The 24,178-nt window shown below is 40.9% G+C and overlaps 1 protein-coding gene across 3 annotated transcripts in view; it reads right to left on the reverse strand.

Moving 5' to 3' along the window:
• The window catches only part of LOC102406545 (S-adenosyl-L-methionine-dependent tRNA 4-demethylwyosine synthase TYW1), a 146,071-nt gene that overhangs the window by 85,400 nt on the left and 36,493 nt on the right, over positions 1-24,178 (reverse strand). For all 3 annotated transcript variants that reach the window (XM_006070322.4, XM_044936074.2, XM_044936075.2), the window contains exons 10-11: positions 16,981-17,099; positions 11,707-11,816 (exon numbers count right to left, since the gene is read on the reverse strand). In XM_006070322.4, the coding sequence (XP_006070384.2) occupies positions 11,707-11,816; positions 16,981-17,099 (229 nt within the window). The remainder of the gene's footprint in view (positions 1-11,706; positions 11,817-16,980; positions 17,100-24,178) is intronic.

Here is a 24,178-nt window from a genome sequence, read left to right on the forward strand (position 1 = left end):
ACTTAACTCACTCTGTGTTGCCAAGACAACTCAGCATTAAGTATAAAATTTTCTTTTTGTAAAAAAAAGAAAGAAACATCATTAATCTCTCCATGAGGAGAAGAGCTGAAGGGCAGATTTAATCTGAAGTGGCAAACTTAACCTAAAACTCAGAAAGAAGAATGACTGAGTACTGGCAAGGCAGTCAGATGCACTGGAAGTCAGATGCACCAGGTTCAAACTCTGGCTCTACCACTAAGGTGATCTGTGTCCTGAGTCAAGCCACCCATCCCCCCTACACCTATGCCCTGATGTATAACGTGGGGAATTCACACACACGAACACAGAGTTGTGAGAATTCAATGAAACAAGCCACATGAAATAACTAGTTTGGTACCAAGCCCAGCACATAAGCATTTTTTTTAATCTTAGCTGCAAATATTTTGTTATGATAATTATTTCATGAATTGTTCTATAAAGTCAATTATTTTCTATTTTAAATAAAATGGTAATTCCATTCAATTCAACATACAGTTGCTCTTTGAACAACAAGGTTTGGAAGAGTGCAGGTCAACGTGTATGTGGTTTTTTCTACACACACACATACATATATATATAGTTCTTTTATATACTGCTGCTGCTGCTAAGTCGCTTCAGTACTGTCCGACTCTGTGCAACCCCAGAGACGGCAGCCCACCAGGCTCCCCCGACCCTGGGATTCTCCAGGCAAGAACACTGGAGTGGGTTGCCATTTCCTTCTCCAATGCATGAAAGTGAAAAGTGAAAGTGAAGTCGCTCAGTCGTGTCCGACTCCTAGCGACCCCATGGGCTGCAGCCCACCAGGCTCCTCTGTCCATGGGATTTTCCAGGCGAGAGTACTGGAGTGGGGTGCCAGTGCCTTCGCCTGTCTTTTATATACATATATACATATAATTTTTGGAAATTTCTGTTTATGTAAAAGTTTTTGAAGATTTGTGACAATTTGAAAAGTCTCACAGATGCACCCCATAACACAGTAATATTCAAAAGAGTTTAAAACTTAGGTGTATCCTGAATGCATAAAATACATGTAGATACTACTCTATCATTTACTATCATAAAATATACATGTATTTTTTTAAGTTAAAATGTATCAAAATGTACTCACACAAACAGACCTTGTATAGCACCACTCCCAGTTGACAGAAATGTAAACAAAGGTAAAGATGCAGTATAGCCTGTAAGACTGTACACATTTCCTGGCACCTCCTGTTGCTAGGGCACTGAGCACAAGTGCTCCAAGTATCTGTCTGAAACTCCAGGTGAGAGGCATCATCATGTGAGCAGCTGTCTCTCTAGTCAATTTCACGCAGTACAGGTTTGAAGTTCTCTCCTAGTTTTCATCATGTGTACTGCAATACCGTAAACCTTGAATAACAGCACGGACCCATATGATACGTGATGCTCCCAAGAAGCAGAGAAAAGTGACAAAGGGTAAATGGCTTGATATGCACCAAGAGTCAAGTCTGCAGCTGCGGCTGCCCACCGCTTCAAGACAAATGAGTCCAGTGGAAGGACCATTGTAAAAAAACGAAAAAGAAAAGGAAATTCATGAAGCGGTCGCTGCAGCTACAGCAGGTGTGAAAACCTTGAGCTTTTTGTAAAATGCCTTTGTATCTTGTATTGAAAATGCAGCTTTTATGTGTGGGGCAGGATTGTTATAAGAAAGACATACCTATAGACGAATATGATTCAAAAGGTGAAGTCATTATATGACAACTTAGAGCAAGAGGAAGGTGAAGGATCTAAAGCTGGAGAATGGAATGCCAGCAAAGGATGGTTTGATGATTTTAAAAAGAGGTCTGACTTTTAAAATGTCAAGATAACAGGAGGAGCAGCTTCTGCCAACCAAGAGGCAGCAAAGGAATTCCCAGCAAAGAAAATCATTGAGAAGAAAGGATACCTGCCTGAACAGGTTTTTAATGTAGTCAAAAGTGCCCTATGCTGGGGTGCAAAGAAGGCTTCAAAGGACATTTTATTAGTAAGGAAGAGAAGCCAGCACCAGAATTTAAGGCAGGAATGGGCAGGTTAATGCCATGGTGCTAGGCAAATGCAGTCAGGTTTATGATTACGACTGCTCTTCTCTATAAAGTTGTTAACCCCTGAGCCTTGAATGGATAAAATAAACACCAGCTGCCAGTCTTCTGGTTGTACAAAAAGAAGGTGTGGACAATGGGAAAACTTTTTCTAGATTGGTTCCATGGATGCTCTGTCCCTGAAGTCAGGAAGTACCTTGCTGGTAAGTGACAGTCTTTTAAAGTTCTTTTGATATTGGACAATGCCCCATATTGGACAATGGCCAATCCAGACCCCATGAGTTCAACACCACAGGCACCCAAATGGTTTACTTGCCCCCAAACACAATGTCTCTAATTCAGCCTCTAGACTGGAGGTAAAGACCTTGGGCTTCCATGTGACGCTAGTGGTAAAGAACTGCTGGCCAATGCAGGAAACATAAGAGACGAAGGTTCGATCCCTGGGTCGGAAAGATCCCCTGGAGGAGAGCATGGCAACCCACTCCGGTATTCTTGCCTGGAAAATCCCCATGGACAGAGGAGCCTGGCTGGCCGCAGTCCATGGGGTCATAAAGAATTGGACATGACTGAAGCGACTGAGCACGCATGCATGCACTTTATGTCACTGAAAGATGCTGACGCAGAAACTTAAGATTCCAGAATTTTTATCCTAAGGTCATAGCAATAAGCTGAATAACCCAGAAAAAGGACATAAGGTTCAACACAGGGTATTTCTATTTCTTTGGGTGTTTTTTTTTGGGGGGGGGGGCGGGCATTGGTTAATGATGAACTTTTATTCTTTTAATACTTTCTTATGCCTTTTTTAAATTGAGGTATAATTGACAAATATGAGTATTTCTATTTCTAAAGACTGGACCAATCAGAAATAAAACATTCTTTCTTCTCAAATAATGATACAGTTCCCGGCCAAAGATCTTCCTAAGAACCCCTCTGGCTGAAAGTCACATACAATAGATCTTTGATCCAGCCACTTCTATTGTGATGTTTATTTCATAAACAAGCTTCAGAAAACAATTAGCAGGTGGTATTTTCTTCCTGGCTTCCCCCACATTCCTTTTGGATGTGTACTTTAGCACACCTTTTTCCTGAGGCCCATCTATTAAGAGACCCTTTATTTTTTGCATTAAACGATAGATAAAAACACCTAGCAACAAATGATGTCTTCTTCATCTTTGCACTTTCAGCACTGAGCACATTCCTCCCAAAGAGTGTTCACTTACTTGATCTCAGCTGAACTGGTGGGAAACTGAGTTAAAGAAACCTAAGCCTGAGACTTCCCCGGTGGTCAAATGGCTAAGACTCCACGCTCCCAAGGCAGGGGGCCCGGGTTCACTCCCTGGTCAGGGAACTAGAACCCACACGCCACGATGAAAATCGAAGATCCTGTGTGCCACAACTAAGACCCAGCATAGACAAATACATAAATTTAACTAAGGGAAAAAAAGAAAAAGAAACCTCCACCCCATTCTCTGAAGCCTGTGTCTCCCTGCCATGGTGGTATTTGGAGGGGGGAAGTGAGCATTTTGAAAAGATGCTGAGTTGCACTTTATTCCTGACCCACTTGTAATCAGTATAAAGTTAATTTTACATTGTGCATATAAAGGGGAAAGTTAATAAAGGTCATGGGAAGAAGACTGGTTTAATGATCAATGAAATAACTGAAAAGACAATGATTACCCTTGAGATTGAGAACAGAAGCACAAAAAGGGAACGTTGAAAAGATCAGAATGTCTTCAAAATGTGCTGAAGGCTGGCCACTGAGCCAAAAGCTGGAAGTAAGTGTTAGTAAGTGTTAGTCACTCAGTCATGCCCAACTCTTTGTGACCCCATGGACTGCAGCCCACCAGGCTCCTGTGTCCATGAGATTTTCCAGGCAAGGATACTGGAGTGGGTTGCCATTTCCTTCTCCAGGGGATCTTCCCGACCCAGGGATCAAACCGGGGTCTCCTGCACTGCAGGCAGATTCTTTACTGACTGAGCTACAAGGGAAGCCCCAAAAGCTGGAAACTCAGAGGCAAAAACAATACCGACAACAAGACTCATCCCATACAAAAATCAGATCATAGAATGACTGGACCAGACCCAAGGGAGGGAGTCGGTGATCAACACGGGGTGGGAAAGCACCCAAAGAAACTAAGGACTCCACAGCAGAGTGATGGGAAACATCAGTGAGTTAAAAGAGTGCGGTCTAAGGAGAGGCGGGAGTGGAAAAACTTAACAAACTAAGAAGGAAACGGCTACAAACCTTTGAAAATTGCCTGTAACTTCCAACTTATGACTCCTGTTTCCTAAATTTCTGTTGAAATCTGAAATTCATATTCCTCCAGATATAATGCTATTAAAACGGAGATGAAGTTACCATTCAAACCCCCAAGCCCCGCCAACATCAAATTAATCTGTAATATACCTAAACAATGAACTTCCCGGGTGGCGCTAGTGGTAAAGAACCCACCTGCCAACACCGGAGATGTGACAGACTCAGGTTCGATCTCTGGGTCGGGAAGATCCCCAAAGAGGAAATGGCAACCCACACCCGTACTCTTGCCTGGAGAATCTCATGGCTACAATCCATTGAGTCACAAAAAGTCAGACACAACTGAAGCAACTTAGCACAGCACATACCTAAACTATAGCACTACCAAGTCCATTTCAATATCACCTAATCAAATTCAATTTTTTTTTCCTATAGGAAAATGTATCCCAAGTTCCAACTGAGGAAACCAGAAACACACTTTTACGTTTGGCTTTTTGTTTTGTTTTTCTTTTTTGTAAGCCACAAGGGGACACAGGGTAATAACAACAGGGCTTTAACAGGGAAATTCTAAAATGGATGTGGAAGAAGAGAAAGCAGAACTAGTTTCCTGTAGGGCATCTGTGAGTAATTCTACATTTGAGATTAAGCCACTTCTCCATGCCAGTCTCTACTAAGGAATTCTGATTTGGGGAAGACAGAGAAGAGACTCTCCACCAGGGGCTAAAATGAAATCTAAGTGACACTCCTGCATCTTTAGCACCCAGAACTGGAACGTGTGTCAGAGCATCACCCAGGGGGCGGAACTCAGTTCAGAAGAGGTAGAGTGACTTCATTAGCCTTGCCATCCTTACTCTGAAACTGACTATCCAGAAAGGACAGTCATCTGTTTCATTAATATTTACACCCTTAGAGATCTCTTCAAGAAAATTAGAGATACCAAGGGACCATTTCATGCAAAGATGGGCTCAATAAAGGACAGAAATGGTATGGACCTAACAGAAGCAGAAGATATTAAGAAGAGGTGGCAAGAATACACAGAAGAACTAAACAAAAAAGATCTTCATGACTCACATAACCCAGGTGTGATCACTCACCTAGAGCCAGACATCCTGGAATGCAAAGTCAAGTGGGCCACAGGAAGCATCACTACGAACAAAGCCAGTGGAGGTGATGGAATTCCAGTTGAGCTATTTCAAATCGTAAAAGATGATGCTGTGAAAGTGCTGCACTCAATAAGCCAGCAAATTTGGAAAACTCAGCAGTGGCCACAGGACTGAAAAAGGTCAGTTTTCATTCCAATCCCAAAGAAAGGAAATGCCAAAGAATGCTCAAACTACTGCACAATTGCACTCATCTCACACACTAGCAAAGCAATGCTCAAAATTCCCTAAGTCAGGCTTCAACAGTACATGAACCATGAACTTCCATATGTTCAAGCTGGATTTAGAAAAGGCAGAGGAACCAGAAATCAAATTGCCAACATCCATTGGATCATTGAAAAAGCAAGAGAGTTCCAGAAAAACATCTACTTCTGCTTTATTGACCATGCCAAAGCCTTTCACTGTGTGGATCACAACAAACTGTGAAAAATTCTGAAAGAGACGGGAATACCAGACTACCTTCCTGCTTCCTGAGAAATCTGTATGCAGATCAAGAAGCAACAGTTAGAACTGGACATGGAACAACACACTGGTTCTAAATCGGGAAAGGAGTACATCAAGGTTATATATTGTCACCCTGCTTATTTAACTTATATGTAGAGTACATCCTGGGAAATGCTGGATGAAGCATAAGCTGGAATCAAGATTGCCAGGAGAAATATCAATAACCTCAGAAATGCAGATGACACCACCCTTATGGCAGAAAGCGAAGAAGAAATAAAAAGCCTCTTGATGAAAGTGAAAGAGAATGAAAAAGTTGACTTAAAATTCAACATTCAAAAACTAAGATCATGGCATCCGGTCTCATCACTTCATGGCAAACAGATGGGGAAATAATGGGAACAGTAGCAGACTTTATTTTTTGGGCTCCAAAATCACTGCAGATGGTGACTGCAGCCATGAAATTAAAAGATGCTTACTCCTTGGAAGGAAAGTTATGACCAACCTAGATAGCATATTCAAAAGCAGAGACATTACTTTGCCAACAAAGGTCCATCTAGTCAAGGCTATGGTTTTTCCAGTGGTCACGTATGGATGTCAGAGTTGGACTGTGAAGAAAGCTGAGCACCGAAGAATTGATGCTTTTGAACTGTGGTGTTGGAGAAGACTCTTTAGAGTCCCTTGGACTGCAAGGAGATCTAACCAGTCCATTCTAAAGGAGCTCAGTCTTGGGTGTTCTTTGGAAGGACTGATGCTAAAGCTGAAACTCCAATACTTTGGCCACCTCATGCAAAGAGTTGACTCATTGGAAAAGACTCTGATGCTGGGAGGGATTGGGGGCAGGAGGAGAAGGGGACGACAGAGGATGAGACGGCTGGATGGCATCACTGACTGGATGGACATGAGTTTGAGTGAACTCTGGGAGTTGGTGATGGACAGGGAGGCCTGGCGTGCTGCAATTCATGGGGTTGCAAAGAGTCGGACACGACTGAGCGACTGAACTGAACTGAAAGGTCCATCTAGTCAAAGCTACGGTTTTTTTCAGTAGTCACGTATGGATGCGAGAGTTGGACTATAAAGAAAGCTGAGCACCAAAGAATCAATGTTTTTGAACTGTGGTGTTGGAGAAGACTCTTGAGAGTCCCTTGGACTGCAAGGAGACCCAACCAGTCCATCCTAAAGGAAATCAGTCCTGAATATTCATTGGAAGGACTGATGCTGAAGCTCCAATACTTTGGCCACCTGATGCAAAGAACTGACTCATTGGAAAAGACCCTGATGCTGGGAAAGACTGAAGGCAGGAGGAGAAGGGGACAACAGAGGATAAGATGGTTGGATGGCATCACCGACTCGATGGACATAAGTTTGAGTAAGCTCCGGGAGTTGGTGATGGACAGGGAAGCCTGGTGTGCTCCTGTCCGTGAGGTCACAAGGAATCAGACATGACTGAATGACTATCTGAACTCAACTTAGGGATGAATGAGAGATAGAACACAGTGATTTCACTGATTGAAGGAGGAATTCGGGTTCATTAAAAAAGAAAACTTTAGATTATAACCATTGATAAAAACTGAGTGAAGTTAGAAAATCTTACTGCCTAGCTGAATGCCCACAGTAAACAACCATCGATTTGAACATTTCAGATTACTTTCTGCCAAGAGCCAAAAAGATAGAAAACACATCTTCTAATACTATAGGTTTCACAGTAGGATTTGCTGCAGTTACTAAAATGAGACAGATTTTCAAAAAAGTAATTAAGCCCAGAATGAAGTAAGAAGCATTAACAAATAGTCACCACCATCTAAAAAACTGGAAACTAAAGGAGTTCTCATTCTTAGTGAAAATATAATGAATCAGAGCTCCTTTAAGCCCATGGGCAGACCTGTCTACTGCCCACCACACCTTCAAAAATACACTTGTTTTCTACTACTGTAAAGAAAAACTGTTTTCAGTATTCTGAAGAGTGTCAGTGTACAAGTATCAACCAGTTCCAATTTGAAAACCTTTCGAGAAAATTTATTGTGATTAAATAAAGAGATGTTTTGCTGACATGGTAACATTTTGTCAAGGCAATTAATTAAGGTATGCAAACAGCATCCTTTGTGAGAATTACAAGGGCAAGGAAGATACTCTATAAAAGCTGTTTTTAAGGGTGAATGAATGGCAGCTGCTGTATTTCGGGGGTCACCCCCACCCTCTTAGGCACTCTCCCCCCTACTCAGGATTCACTTATTCACAGACATGCTCTGTTCTTTGTCCCTGCAATCCTGTATCTGTCCTTCCCCTGCAAGACAATATATATACTTTAAAACGCTTTGTCTCTTATGCCACAGGTACCGGAAGACAAACCGTCTGAGATGCCTACTGATTAAAGCAAGCACAAGGTTACTAACCAGGGACACCTTTCTGCACAGGACACACCGTCCAACAAGCTAGGCAGACAACAAAGACTACGTGCTCACCGAGCTCGCCTAACATATGTTATTAACGTGAAGAAAGGCAGCCTCATGATTTATTCATCTCCTATTTCCATTTAAAGTGCATTTACAAAAATGCTCCTGTCAGAAAAATCACGATCAAAACTCAGGTTGTCACTCTGTATCAAGGACATCTCGGGATGGAAAAATGCATGTCTACTCCTCGGGGCTGCTTCCACCCATACAAACTGCCTGGCACACAATTTATTCAGGGAGCTTCCTAGATGTCCAGGAAACACACATCCTCGGCTATCACCCCATTATTTAAGGATTCAACTGCTTCTTTAAGCACCAAATAAAAACATACTGATTACACTAAAGAGGTAAAATTACTGGTGTTTGCTGCTTCTGATATGACTGTCTAGGATGGCTAATTTTACGTGTCAACTTGGCTGGGCCATGGTGCCCAGTTTGGTCAAACGTTATTCTGGATGTTGGATGGTGAAGATGTCTTCCGGATGAAATTAACATTTAGGTCAGTGGACTTTGGGTAAAGCAGACTGCCCTTTATAATGCAGATGAGCCTCATCAAATCAACTGAAAGCCTTAAAGAACAAAGGCTGACAGCCCTCAAGCAAGAAGGAATTCTGCAAGCAGACAGCCTCTGGATTTGAACTGCAATTCTTCCTTAAATCTCTAGCTTGCTGGTCCACTCCATCAGATTATTTTTATCTTTTTGATTGACCAAGCCTGTACAATTCCATGATCCAATTCTTTAAGCCAATCTCACTCTATCAATCTCTCTCTCTCTTTCTCCCTCTAAACACACCCACACAGCATCCTGATGACTCTTTCTCTGGAGAACTCTGACTAGTAACTAAGTATCCAAAAGAAAGAAAGACTTTGCCTTGAAATATACTTAAAAGGCATATGGTTTATTTGAGGGTCATGATCAATAATATTAACGAAATCAACAAAGAGTCTAAGAAAAGCTAGTAAATTCCTGATGTGGAGACTTACTAGTTTTTTACTACACAGTTTCATTTAATTTTCCAAAAGGCTGGTAAGAGACACTGCTTTTTCCAAATAAGAGAAAATGACTTGTTTCCAAAAAAAAAAAAAATTCTTGAGACTAAAAACCAAGATGAAATGTTAAAATATTTATTAGCATCTCTGCAGATGTACAAGTTGGCACATACATATGTACACATATATGTATAGGGCAATTTTCCTTAGAAAACTCATAAAGATAATATAAATTTATAAATTACTTTTATAAAAATACCTTTATAAATTATTATTGCTCTTGAATCATTATTTGCATTACTTTCCCAATTTGTCCTAGGAAGTCAGAATAGTAGTAAGAAATACCATGGTAAAAAATAAGAAATAGATTTGGTCTTTGCTCTGGTTCCTGGCACAAAGCTCCTATAACCCCTGGGATTTCCTGAGTGGTGGGAGTACCTTTTGTCATTCATAAAGATCCCTTTCGGGACTTCCCTAGGGGTCCAGTGGTTAAGACTCCATGCTTCAACTGCAGGGGACTCAGGGCACTAAGATCCCATATGCCAGATAGCGCAGCCAAAAAATAAATGAGGAGCCCTTTTTAAGTACACCTAAGTACATTTATGCAAATGGGGTGGCATAGGGTAGGACTCCTAAATAGCCTTAGGATGGGGCTGGTCACCATAAAGACCAAGTGTTCAAAGGATTAGAATTTTCAATCACACCCATGGACCAGTGAGAAAGGGAAAGGGAACTGACAAATTAAGCTCTATAAAAACCCTTGAACAAGATTTGATGAGCTTCTGGGTTGGTGGATGTATCCATGTGCTAGGAGGGTGGTGCACCCCAGTTCCATGGGGACAGAAGCTCCTGGCCTCAGGACCTTTCCAGACCGACCCTATACTTCTCCATCTGGCTGTTCACCTGTGGTCTCTATAATATCCTTTATACCAAACTGGTAAACATATGTAGATGTTTCTCTGTTCTGCGAGCCACTCTAACAAACTAACAGAATCCGAGGATTTCGTGGGAACTTCCGATTTACAGTTGATCAGAAACACAGGTAACATCCCAGGCTTTCCATTGGCATCTGAAGTGGGGTGCGATCTTACAGGACTGAACCCCTAACCTGTGGGTCTGATGTTATCTCCAGACAGTGCCAGGACTGAATTACATTTGTTGAACACCCAGGCAGTGTCTACTGAGACCTGGAGAACTGCTTGGTGAAAGAAAAACATCAGAAACAGTGTGATCTCAAGAAGCAGTAGTGACCTGGCAGAAAAAACTTCTCTGCATGAAAGGACTACCTGATCTTCAAAATGCTAATTACTGGGGTTTATAAAGATTCCCATTTACGATGCAAGAGTGCAGATGCCAAACCCACCTTGGCTGGAATTCACTTTTTTTGTTGTATATGAAAGGAAAGGAGAATAAAGGAGACAGGACTGACAAGGGATGGGTGGAGACAAGAGACATGCACATTTAACAGGGAACCTAACACATTTCAGTCGATCACCTGCAATTGTCTTTAAAAAGCCATTATTTTATTGGGTTGGCCAAAAAGTTTGTTCAGGTTTTTCCTTAAGCTTCTACGGGAAAGCCCAAAGAACTTTTTGGCCAACCTAATACCAGTCCTTCATATCTATCTACAGTGGTGGGTCTCAAAGTATAGTCTCCAGTTCAACAACAGGGTTATCAGAAAATGTGTAAGTGATGTACATTCTAGCTCCCTCCCTCAGACTTTCTGAATCAATCCCTGGGGAAGGAGATTGGGAATCTCTATTTTAATGATCAATTCTGATGCACACTAAAGCTTAAGAACCAGCCATCTCCAGTGGAGTCAAATACCTTGAACTGTGAGACACAGCTAGATTAGGAAATTCTAGACACTGAGTAGCAGAATTCTATACATCACTGTGGATCATGTGGAGGAAATCTGATTAAAATTAACCCTCCTTTTTTGTACAGCATTTATTCAAAAATGCCTTCCTAATACTATCTAACTGGTATTACTTATCAGTTGAATGATCTAAAATTATCAGTCGAATCACAAGGTTGCTTTGTATCCAACACAGCACAATAGCAAAAGTTTTTAGGAGGAATGATGATACATTCCCAGCCAAAATTTACAAGCTGAATGCACTATATTAAAAATAGCTAAGCTCTGAATTAATTTTTTAGTTCTCCCATCATATGATATATATAAAGTTATCAGTGAAAACTACAAAGGCCAAAGTATATATAGTATTTCTACAAAGTTTTCGATTTCCTACACAAGAATTTGCCAGCAGGGACAACATTCTGCCAAAGGAGGCAATTCCTCTGCCAATTTAATTCAAGCTATTAGCATTCCTTTGTAGAGGGAAGATAAATACCTTTAAACTGCTTGATCATGTTCTGATGGTTCTCAATGGCTTCCTTCAAGATCATTTCAGGTTGGTCCATTTTCCACCGCCATTCGGTACCCACTGGATTGGTGTGGTGCCTAGGAAAAAGAGAGGCAAAAGTTCTTCAGAACTCTGTTAACTCTCAGCTAGTCACCCGCTATGAGGGAGTCCATATAATTATAAAATCCAGGTTGGTTTTCTCCTAAAAGCTCAGCTATCTACAGCTATATTTCACAACTTATTTTGAGTCATGACATCTAGGACAGACAGACAGATGGACAAGGGAAATGCTTGGCCAAGACTGAGGCTTAATCAGAACAATACAACATGTACCCCTCTCTCCCAGCCACACACCACCAGGCTAACAAGCATCCAGCAATGACCACCAGTACAATACTGTTTCAAGACTCTCTCTGAGAGGCAATGGGAAGACCTAAAGCTTAGGATGGATCAGTCACGGAGGGAAAAACCTCCAGCAAACCCCAGGCAACACTCAAGGTATCTCTAAAGGACCCCAGAAAGGAAAGGGGTGCCAATTTCCACACGCAAAAAACAGTCATCTCAGTCTCTAACAATGTTGGACTTCAAAAAAAAAAACAAAATAAGAGGCATACAAAAAGGCAAGAAAACAATACATTTCCAAGAGACGAAGCAATCAATAGGACCAAACTCTTCTGACACAAGGGGTGAAAGTATCTGACAGGTTATATTTTTAGAACTATGATTACCATATGTTACAAGTCCTAATAGAAAGAGGTAAACAACATACAAGACCAAATGGGTAAATTCAGCACAGAGAGGAAAGTTATAATCAAATAGAAATACTAAACACGAAAAAAATAGGACTTCGACAGGCTCAACAGTAAACTACAACAGCTAAGGAAAGAGGTAAAAAAAAAAAAAAAAACTTGGAGAGAACAAATTAAGCCAACTAAAACACACATAAAATTTTAAGTGGGGAAAAAAAAAAGACACAGCATCCAAGAGCTGTGGGACAATTATCAAAAGGTCCAAAATATACATAATTGGAATCCCAGAGCCAAAATATAATAATTAAAATCCCAGAAGGGAAACACAAAATAAAGTAGAGAAAGATGTCGAAAAAATACGGCCAACAATTTCCCAAAGTTAATGAGAAACAATTAACCACAGATCCAAGAAGCTTGCAGAACAACCAGAATATTTAAAGACAGTGTAAAAATACAGTATCTAAGCTAATGAAAACAAAAGAAAATCAGAAAATCTTCAAGTAAGAGAAAAAGGGCACATTACTTAAGGACACAGATTGGTATTATTTCTGACAACTCATCAGAAAACAAGCAAGCCAGATGACACTATAATGACACCTGAGAGAATGCTTAAAGGAAATAAACTTGTCAACTCAGAATTCTATACCCAGTGCAATTATCTTTCCAAAAATGGAGTAAGAAAGACTTTTGCAGACAAAAATCTGAGAGTTTTCCTTGTTGGCAAACCTATACTACAGAGTATATTAAAGGGAATCACTCAGGCAAAAGAAATAGACACCAGATAGTAACTTAAGATTACTCAAAGAAATGATGAGTGCTGAAAAAAGAAAATAAAATATGGAAAGATAAAGTTTATTTTCCTTTTAATTACTCTAAAAACAACTGACAGTACAACTAAAACAGAGTACTGATATGCTGTGTTTACAGCTTATATAAAAGTAAAATTTATGCCAACAGCAGCCAAAAAATATAATAGAAACAGCAAATATACTGTTGTGAAGCTCTTATGCTACACATCCCTAGACCACCGCACACATGACTTTTCAACCTCAGCACAACTGACATTTTGAACTCAATAACTCTTTGCTGTGAAGGGCTGTCCTATGTGTTACAGAGTGTTTAAGAGCATCCCTGGCCCCTGCCCACTAGGCACCAGCAGCACCTCCTTCCATTACAACAATTAAAAATGTCTCCAGACATGGTCAAATGCCCCAAGTTTCCCCTCAAGATGAAAAATAGAAATTTTGCCCCAGTTGAGAACCAATGATTTAACAGAATGTCTGAAAAGATATTTTTCAGTTTTTGTTTTTGTTTCTTCACTATATCCCTAGATAACTAGAAAAGGGAAACCATGTAAAAGAACTTATGATGGGATGATGATGATATTAGATTCTTTTTTTTAGGCCTTTTTTAAAATATTATCTGTCAATCAAAGTAGGTATAAGATAAAACAATAATGGCTGAGATTTGCATCGAAATAGTGAGAACTAGGGTAGGTAAACGGAACATGACTGGAAATGATTTAACAAATGTACATAGAGATTCATTATACTATTCACTCTATTTTTGTTCAAAACATATCCATAATAAAAGTTAGAAGTACTCCCTAATATGATATGCTAAGAGGTTACATCACTTCTATGGGTTTTTGTCCCAAAATCCAAATATACCTAACTAATGCAAAGAAACGGAGAAGGCAATAGCACCCCACTCCAGTACTTTTGCCTAGAAAATCCCATGGACGGAGGAGCCTGGTAGGCTGCAGTCCATGGGGTGGCTAGAGTTGGACACGACTGAGCGACTTCACTTTCACTTTTCACTTTCCTGCATTGGAGAAGGAAATGGCAACCCACTCCAGTGTTCTTGCCTGGAGAATCCCAGGGACAGGGAAACCTGGTGGGCTGCCGTCTATGGGGTCGCACAGAGTCGGACACGACCGAAGCAACTTAGCAAGCAAGCAAGCAACACAAAGAAATAGAGGAAAACAACAGAATGGGAAAGACTAGAGATCTCTTCAAGAAAATTAGAGATACCAAGGGAACATTTCATGCAAAGATGGACTAGATAAAGGACAGAAATGGTATGGACCTAACAGAAGCAGAAGATATTACGAAGAGGTGGCGAGAATACACAGAAGAACTGTACAAAAAAGATATTCACGACCAAGATAACCACAATGGTGTGATCATTCACCTAGAGCCAGACATCCTAAACTGTGAAGTCAAGTAGGCCTTAGAAAGCATCACTACGAACAAAGCTAGTGGAGGTGATGGCATTCCAGTTGAGCTATTTCAAATCCTGAAAGATGATGCTGTGAAAGTGCTGCACTCAATATGCCAGCAAATTTGGAAAACTCAGCAGTGGCCACAGGACTGGAAAAGGTCAGTTTTCATTCCAACCCCAAAGAAAGGCAATGCCAAAGAATGCTCAAACTACCGTACAATTGCACTCATCTCACACGCTAGTAAAGTAATGCTCAAAATTCTCCAAGCCAGACTTCAGCAATACGTGAACTGTGAACTACCAGATGTTCAAGGTGGTTTTAGAAAAGGCAGAGGAACCAGAGATCAAATTGCCAACATCTGCTGGATCACGGAAAAAGCAAGAGAGTTCCAGAAAAACATCTATTTCTGCTTTATTGACTATGCCAAAGCCTTTGACTGTGTGGATCACAATAAACTGTGCAAAATTCTGAAAGAGATGGGAATACCAGAACACCTGATCTGCCTCTTGAGAAATTTGTATGCAGGTCAGGAAGCAACAGTTAGAACTGGACACGGAACAACAGACTGGTTCCAAATAGGGAAAGGAGTACGCCAAGGCTGTATATTGTCACCCTGCTTATTTTATATGCAGAGTACATCATGAGAAATGCTGGGCTGGAAGAAGCACAAGCTGGAATCAAGATTGCCAGGAGAAATATCAATAACCTCAGATATGCAGATGACACCACCCTTATGGCAGAAAGTGAAGAGGAACTAAAATGCCTCTTGATGAAAGTGAAAGTGAAGAGTGAAAAAGCTGGCTTAAAGCTCAACATTCAGAAAATGAAGATCATGGCATCTGGTCCCATCACTTCATGGGAAATAGATGGGGAAACAGTGGGAAAAGTGTCAGATTTTATTTTTTTGGGCTCCAAAATCACTGCAGATGGTGACTGCAGCCATGAAATTAAAAGACGCTTACTCCTTAGAAGAAAAGTTATGACCAACCTAGATAGCATATTCAAAAGCAAAGACATCACTTTGCCAACAAAGGTTCGTCTAGTCAAGGCTATGGTTTTTCCAGTGGTCATGTATGGATGTGAGAGTTGAACTGTGAAGAAAGCTGAGCACCGAAGAATTGATGCTTTTGAACTGTGGTGTTGGAGAAGACTCTTGAGAGTCCCTTGGACTGCAAGGAGATCCAACCAGTCCATTCTGAAGGAGATCAGCCCTGGGATTTCTTTGGAAGGAATGATGCTAAAGCTGAAACTCCAGTACTTTGGCCACCTCGTGCGAAGAGTTGACTCATTGGAAAAGACTCTGATGCTGGGAGGGATTGGGGGCAGGAGGAGAAGGGGATGACAGAGGATGAGATGGCTGGATGGCATCACCGACTCAATGGACGTGAGTTTGAGTGAACTCCAGGAGTTGGTGATGGACAGGGAGGCCTGGCATGCTGCAATTCATAGGGTCGCAAAGAGTTGGACACGACTGAGCAACTGAACTGAAATGAACTGAATACTCTTCAAAAGTGTAAAGGTCATTATAGACAAGGAAAGATTAAAGAACTGTAGATAACTAAAGAGACATCACACCTAAAACCTAAATTTGATGTAGGATCCTGAATTGAATTTAGTGGGAAAACCAATGAAAGTCAGTTTCCAATTTGATTAATAACACTGCATCAATGTTAATTTCTTGATTTTGATAGTTGTTCCATGGTTACATAAAGTCTGAACATTAAGAGAAGTTGGAAAATGTCGTTGGAAATCTTCTGTAAACTAAAATTGTTTCAAAATAAAAAGCTTATGTATATAAAATTCTAATGACAGAGAATGAGTCTTATATTTAAAAAATAAAAACAGGATATAAAACAGAAAGTAGAAAATGCTGTATTTTTAAAAATGAAAGACTTTGGGAGAAAAAGAACAGAAAGCAAATACTACAAAGCATTAAAAGTGTTTTCCCTGGATGCTTGAATTGTTGCTTTTCTTTATAATTTTTAATGGTTTTTAAAATTTTCTATGTAAAAGTAGATTACTTTTATGATTCAATGAAACTTTTTTTAAAAAAAAGGATGAAATAATGAGAACCTAAAATACAATCAACTGAATTAGCTACATAAACAGATATAGTGAGTTACAGAAAGTAGAGATTTTCGATCTAAACCAATCTATACCACTGACTAGCTAATGACACCACTATCAAAATAGGAAAGAACAGGTTAACAGCATAATAAACTCCTAGGATTTTTCAGTCTCAGCACAACGTTACATATTTGATCACCAGGGCCATTCATTTTTACTTACCGCCAACAGAAGACACATTTATTTGCACATGCCAAGCTCGGGGTAGTTTCCATGCAACGATGGCTTTCAATGCCATAGAATGTATGTTTATAGCAACCTCCTCTCCCTCGGAGCATGGACTGTGAACATAAAAAACAAACGATAATTTGAACAAGATCCTCAAAGCAAGGAAACAAAATACCAGGGCATCATTTTAAAGAAGAAACCAAGTGTTTCAGGAGTATAAATACCCCTTACCAGTTATCTGCATGAGACAGAAAACTAACATTATAGCATTAGATTGCTTTGATGGCGTTCGGATTTAGATAATGCTCTGGGTTTTCTAAACCCTAATGAGATAAACCTATGATTCATTAATTTTGAAAGCTCCACAGGGAGGACCATGGATACTTTCATTTTCAAATCCATTCACCTGCTTCCAATATTAGTACAATAATATATAATGCCAAAGGAGAAATAAAGCTCCCAGAAAAGGGGGAAGTAGCATTCACCTGAAAGAATTATCTCCATATTGAATAAGGAGGGTGAGTAAAGTAATGAAACCTGGAGCACATTCTATGTCAACCCAACAGTAGAATTTGAACATAGAGGGGAGTTGAGACTGTTGAGGGGACAAGCAGCATGTACACAAGAAATAGATTATTCCAGAAAAGAATACAATGCTATTGATTAAACCACTGTAAGAATGGCCACTTGAAGAAATACTGCAGATCAACTCAGGGTTGGGATCACAAGATACCATGGAGCTCCTTGTGGCAAGCATTAGAAAGATCCATCCAGGAGCTCTGTTAGATGGGCTTGATTCAATAAAAAGTGAAACCTGTAAGGAGGTTAATGCAAAAAAGGACCTGGTGACTTTGCTCTAAATTGGCGGAGGAAAGGCAAAGGGAACTGAAGAGGTATGGTCCCAATTAGAGGGACAAACGGGAAGTTGTCCAAGATAACTGCGATTTTGAGCTAAGTGACTGAAAATTATGGAATTAACAATAGGAACAATGAACGAGGAAACATAGCTGGCAAGCCTTTATACATATGGATCAGTGTACAGTATATATCAGTGTAATGATATTACAGTGCTGCCCACATAAAATCTACCAGCTTGTTACTATGTCAGTTGACCAAAAAGTCTTATCTTTTGTCCTGATAAAAGAGGTCCCCCTGTCCGCTTCACTTAATCCTTTCACTAAAAAAAAAAAAAAAGGCGTGAAGGGAAAATGCTGTACAGGATAACTGTTTCTACAAACGCTCTTCCAAGTTCCCAAGAAAATATTCAAGAAGGCAAACAAAATATTCACATGTTCCAAAGTAGCCCTGAAAACTAAAATGTCCACCATATGCAAAAGTTACAGAGTAATTACCACTAAATATTATGGCAATGGAGAAACAAAGTTGAAGCCCTGCGTGTTTCATTCATTATTTACCAATCAGTTAATGTACTTTAAGCATACTGTGTGTTGAATGTACAATGACTAATAAGACAGAGCCCCTACGCACGGAGGGGCTAGTTGGAGGAAATGGCAAGCAAGCAAGAACCACTCTGCCAATCTTTATCATTTGATTGATATATTTAGAATATTTACATTTGAAGTAATTACTTATGCACTAAAATAGCCTACCATTTTATTATTTGTTTCCTGCGTATTCCCTCTGATTCTCATTCCTGTTATTCTTTTGATTTCCTGCAGATTACTTAAACATTTTTAGGATTCCATCTTTATTTTTTATTTTTTATTTTATCTCTATGTACAGTGTTTGTGGGCTTTCCTCATAGCCCCTCCCTCAAAGCACAGTTGGAAAACAATCTGCCTGCAATGCTGGAGACTCAGGTTTGATTCCTGGGTTGGGAAGATCCCCTGGAGAAGGAAATGGCAACCCACTCTATTCTTGCCTGGAGAATCCTATGGACAGAGGAGCCTGGAGGGCTACAGTCCATGGGGTCGCAAGAGTCGGACACAACTGAGTGACTTTCACTGAGATAGTGTTTGTAGTGGTTGTTCTGAGTATAAAAATATACATACATGACCCACCAAGTCTACTAGTAAAAAAATTTTACCAGCTTCAAGTGAAATGTGGAAACATCACTTCCATACAGATCCCTTTCATTTTCTCTTTTAAATTATATATCATTGTCCTGAGTATCACATGGTGTTAAAATTTTTGTTTTAGGACTTCCCTGGTGACCCAGTGGCTAAGACTCCAAGCTCCCAGTGCAGGGGGCCCAGGTTTGATCCCTGGTCAGGGAACTAGATCCCACATGCTGCAACTAAGAATTTGCATGCCTCAACTAAAGGTTCTGTATGCTGCAATGAAGACTAAAGATTCCACCTGCCGCAACTAAGACCCAGTGTAGCCAAATAAAAATAAATAAATAAAATTTTAAGTATTCTGCTTCAATCATCAAATATGATTATAAAAATTATGAGGAAAATGATCATAACTACTGTATGTACTCATATTTCTGCTCTTTTCATCATTCTGCTTTGCTTTCTCATGCTTTAAGAATCTTTCTTTCATCACTTCATTAGGTTTGAATAGCTTCTTTAACTGATCTTTAAGGCAGATTTGCTAGAAACAGACTCAGTTTTTTTTTTAATCTGATAATGTGTTTAGTTAATCTTCATTTTGGAGGATAGTTTTGCCAGACACAGAAATCATGATTGACAGGTATTTTCTTTCAACGCTTGAACAACATGAGCCACTTTTCTCTGGCCTCCATGATTTCAAATGAGAGATCTGATGTCAAACTGATGTTAGTTCACTGTTTATCTGTAGCATCTTTCAAGATCTTTTTCTTCTTTAGCTTTAAGATCATTAATTGTAAGGTTATCTTCATGTGGATTTCCTTGGTTCTATCCTATTGGAGTTTATTCTCTCTGCTATTCAAGTTGGGTAAATTCTATTGACTTGCCCTGGTCACAGATCATTCTGTTAATTGGTAAAGTCCCTGGCTCTACCCTCTGTCATCTCCACTCTATTACTGCACCCATTCAGTGAGTTTTTATTTCTGCTACTGTATTTTTTCAACTGTATAATTCCCTCTTGGTTCCTTTTATAACTTGCATTTCTCTGCTGAGATTTTTTATTTTTTCATTTGTTTCAAGAGACTTTGTAAGTGATTGCTGAAGCATTTTTATGACAGCTGCTTTAAAATCCTTGTCAGATGACTCCACCATCTGATTCATCTGGTGTTGGTGTCAGTTCATTATCTTTTTTTGCTCAAGTTGTGATTTTCATGGTTCTTGGAATGACAGGTGATTTTTTTCACTGCATCCTAGACATTTTGTCTACTATGTTAGGAGGCTCTAAATTCTGTTTCATTCTTTCATTTTAGCAGCAGGCACTTGGTTTAGGTTGAGCTTGCAGGTCCTGGACTATTTTGTATGCTGTGGCTCCAATGGCAGTTTAATTTTCAGAGGCTTTGCAATGTAATTTTGCTTGGGCTCCCACTGATCTCAGCTGGTACCATTAGAGGGGGTGAAAGAGGTTTCACATGGAGGAGGGGAATCTCAGGCCAGCAGGGTTCCCATACAGGCGGCTTATTTGGCAGAGTTCCTCTGGCCAAGGGGCCTGGATAGCCCCAGTAACTCTGAATGGGAGAGGGGAGTCTCAGAACAAGAATAAAGAAGCTTGGCTTCCCTAGACAGGACACTTCTTGTGGAGGGGACTGCCACCCAACCACCATGCTATGTCTCAGTGAAGGAAAGGAGTCTTGGGCCCAGCAGGCACAGAGAACATGTCACAGGCCAGGTCGATTACTGCAGGAGTAAGGTGGTAAGAAGAGGGTCTCTCTCTTTTCATTTTTACTTGACCATCTGATATCTCTTACCAGGAGGGGGAAATTCATGGTCCAACAGGGAAGAAGAGCATTTGTCCCAGCTGCTTATTATTAGTGGGGCTCCCAATTGACCCCTTTGTGAGTGGTTCTGGGCTCACCAGAATCTATTAGAGGGACTCCCACTGCATACAACCTAACCGAGTGGGCTTCTGTTGCTAGATTAAGGCTTAGTAAACACAGAGTCTGGGTAAAATTTCAGTCTTCCATTTTTGACAGGGGATGAAGAGTTCAATGCAGTGTTCAATATACTGCAGCCCATGGGCCAGTCAGGCTACTGCCTGTCTCTGTAGGTAAGGTTTTGTTGGAATACTGTCACCCACATTTGTTTACTTATATCTATGGTTGGAAGTGGAGAGTGAAAAAGTTGGCTTAAAGCTCAACATTCAGAAAATGAAGATCATGGCATCTGGTCCCATCACTTCATGGGAAATAGATGGGGAAACAGTGGAAACTGTGTCAGACTATTTTTTTGGGCTCCAAAATCACTGCAGATGGTGACTGCAGCCATGAAATTAAAAGACACTTACTCCTTGGAAGGAAAGTTATGACCAACCTAGATAGCATATTCAAAAGCAGAGACATTACTTTGCCAACAAAGGTCCATCTAGTCAAGGCTATGGTTTTTCCTGTGGTCATATGGATGCGAGAGTTGGACTGTGAAGAAAGCTGAGTGCCAAAGAATTGATGCTTTGGAACTGTGGTGTTGGAGAAGACTCTTGAGAGACCCTTGGACTGCAAGGAGATCCAACCAGTCCATTCTGAAGGAGATCAGCCCTGGGATTTCTTTGGAAGGAATGATGCTAAAGCTGAAACTCCAGTACTTTGGCCACCTCATGCGAAGAGTTGACTCATTGGAAAAGACTCTGATGCTGGGAGGGATTGGGGGCAGGAGGAGAAGGGGACGACAGAGAATGAGATGGCTGGATGGCATCACTGACTCGATGGACGTGAGTCTGGGTGAACTCCGGGAGTTGGTGACGGACAGGGAGCCTGGCGTGCTGCGATTCATGGGGTCGCAAAGAGTCAGACACGACTGAGCGACTGAACTGAACTGAACTGAACTGATGGTTGCTTTGGGGCTACAATGGCATAGCTGAAAAGCTGCAACAAGATCATATGACCCAAAAACCTTTAAAAGTCACCATGTGGCCCTTTAAGAAAATGTTTGATAACCCCTGATTTAGAGATTTGTTTCATACTACAGAGCAAAATAAATTCTAAACTGGTTAAGCAAACTGTTAAAAAAAAAAAAAGTACAAACAGGAGGAGGACTTAGGGAGGACAGAGGAGCAGGAAGCATCAGTAATCTGTCTCCTGACCTGGTCATGAATCTCAATCTGCCTGTTGTTCTTTGTCTTTGACCTGGGAGTCCTGGGTCCTCCACCAGCATCTAAGAAACTCTACCAGGTGAATATGTTGGCTTGTAAGGAGGCTGAACGAGGAGACCCTCCATAGTTCTTGACAGTTAATACTAGCCCCTGGTCCCTTTGAGCTCCTCATGTCACAGAAACAAAAATTTTCTCAGGAACCAAGGGGACCTCCAAGACATCTCTTTGTGCATGTGTTCTCAGTCATGTCTCACTCTTTATGATCCCATGGATTGTAGCCCACCAAGCTCCTCTGTCTATGGGATTTTTCAGGCAAGAATACTGGAACAGGTTGCCATTTCCTCCTCCAGGGGTTCTTCCCGACCTAGGGATCAAACTCATGTATCCTGTGTCTCCTGAATTGCAGGTGGATTCTTTACCCCTGAGCCACCTGCTGCTGCTGCTGCTAACTCGCTTCAGTCGTGTCTGACTGTATGCGACCCCATAGATGGCAGCCCACCAGGCTCCCCCGACCCTGGGATTCTCCAGGGAAGAACACTGGAGTGGGTTGCCATTTCCTTCTCCAATGCATGAAAGAGAAAAGTGAAAGTGAAGTCGCTCAGTCGTGTCCGACTCTTAGCGACCCCATAGACAGCAGCCTACCAGGCTCCTCTGTCCATGGGATTTTCCAGGCAAGAGTACTGGAGTGGGTTGCCATTTGGGAAGCCCTTAATATTCTCCTTTACAGTCGGAGAAGTTAAGAGAAGATTACAGGAGGAGCCATTAGTGGCTCAGACTCTTCACTGGCAGAATCACTCACCTCTGCAAAGAAGCATCACATTGAGGTAGTGATACAACACAAAGGAAACGTGGCCTGCCTCATGGAGGAAGGAAGTTAGAAATACCAACTATGACCAAGTGACCAAGTACAAATAGGAGCAGTTGCAAATATACATACTGTCTTTCTTGCTTGGATATACATAATTATCTTTCCTCCCCTCCAACTATTTTATGTAAGACAGGTCAGTGGTGGTCAACCTTATAATTGCATCCTTAGGCAGAGGATCTCAAAAGAGAGTAGAGGGAGAGAATGAATACATCCTCCCTTGCATGAGTAATAATTACAACAGTTTAGGGAGAGCAAATGTTTTGTTTTTATTATGGTTTAAAAATGTAAATACAGGTAGAAGGGGGTGTACAGATGCTAAGCATCTAAAGAGGTGCTATTAATACTGAGTCCTGTGCCTCCCCTTATAAGTAGGGGCTAAGAAGCCCCAATACCATATTTCTCAGATTCCCTTGTCTGAGGGGTTCTGATTTAGACTCCACCAGTGAGAGGCACTTATGCCAAGACTTAGATGGCGAGAAAGGAAAAATCGTTATTCTTCACTGGCAGCAGCTGGCAGACACAAGGGCGTACAACAAACACTGAGTCCGAAGCGGCTTCAAGCGAGCTCCTGGGACACATTTGCTTTAATGTTGCCAGCGTTTCAGGTCACTTCCAGCAGTGTCCTGCGAGCCCAGCACTTCTCAACTTTCTCCGAGCAAGGAGCAGTTCTCTCTGACCTTCATTACCCCAGGCCTTTCAATGGCTTTGTAAGCATTCAGTTAATTTACTTTATTAAATCTGTTCTTGTGAAAATACCCAGGGTGGTTTCTGTTTTCCTGACTGGGACAGATGGGGAGGATTCAGCCAGGTCGAGATCAGAGGCGGGAAGAGAAGCAGCACAGGATGTACGAAGGTTAAAACAGAAAACAAAGCTAAACAAGTAGATCAGAACCATACTAGAGAGGGTCTTCCTCGGGTTCAGGGTTTTATATAATTCTGTCATCTGACAAATGTTTACTAAGTAATTACTACATGCTATGCTCTGTTTTCAGTATTGGAAAGAAAAATGAAGACTCTTAGGTTGGGGAGGAGATGAGAAGGGAAAGAGGAGACAGTTAATAAGCAAGACCTAATTTGTTAATTGATAACAGTGCTATGGAGAAAGTGCTATGGAGAAATTCCAAGCAGTGTCAGGGGACCAGGGGAAGGCTGTTATTTTAAAAAGGT

The sequence above is a fragment of the Bubalus bubalis genome, chromosome 24 (assembly GCF_019923935.1).
Source record: "Bubalus bubalis isolate 160015118507 breed Murrah chromosome 24, NDDB_SH_1, whole genome shotgun sequence".
In the NCBI taxonomy this organism is placed as follows: domain Eukaryota; kingdom Metazoa; phylum Chordata; class Mammalia; order Artiodactyla; family Bovidae; genus Bubalus; species Bubalus bubalis.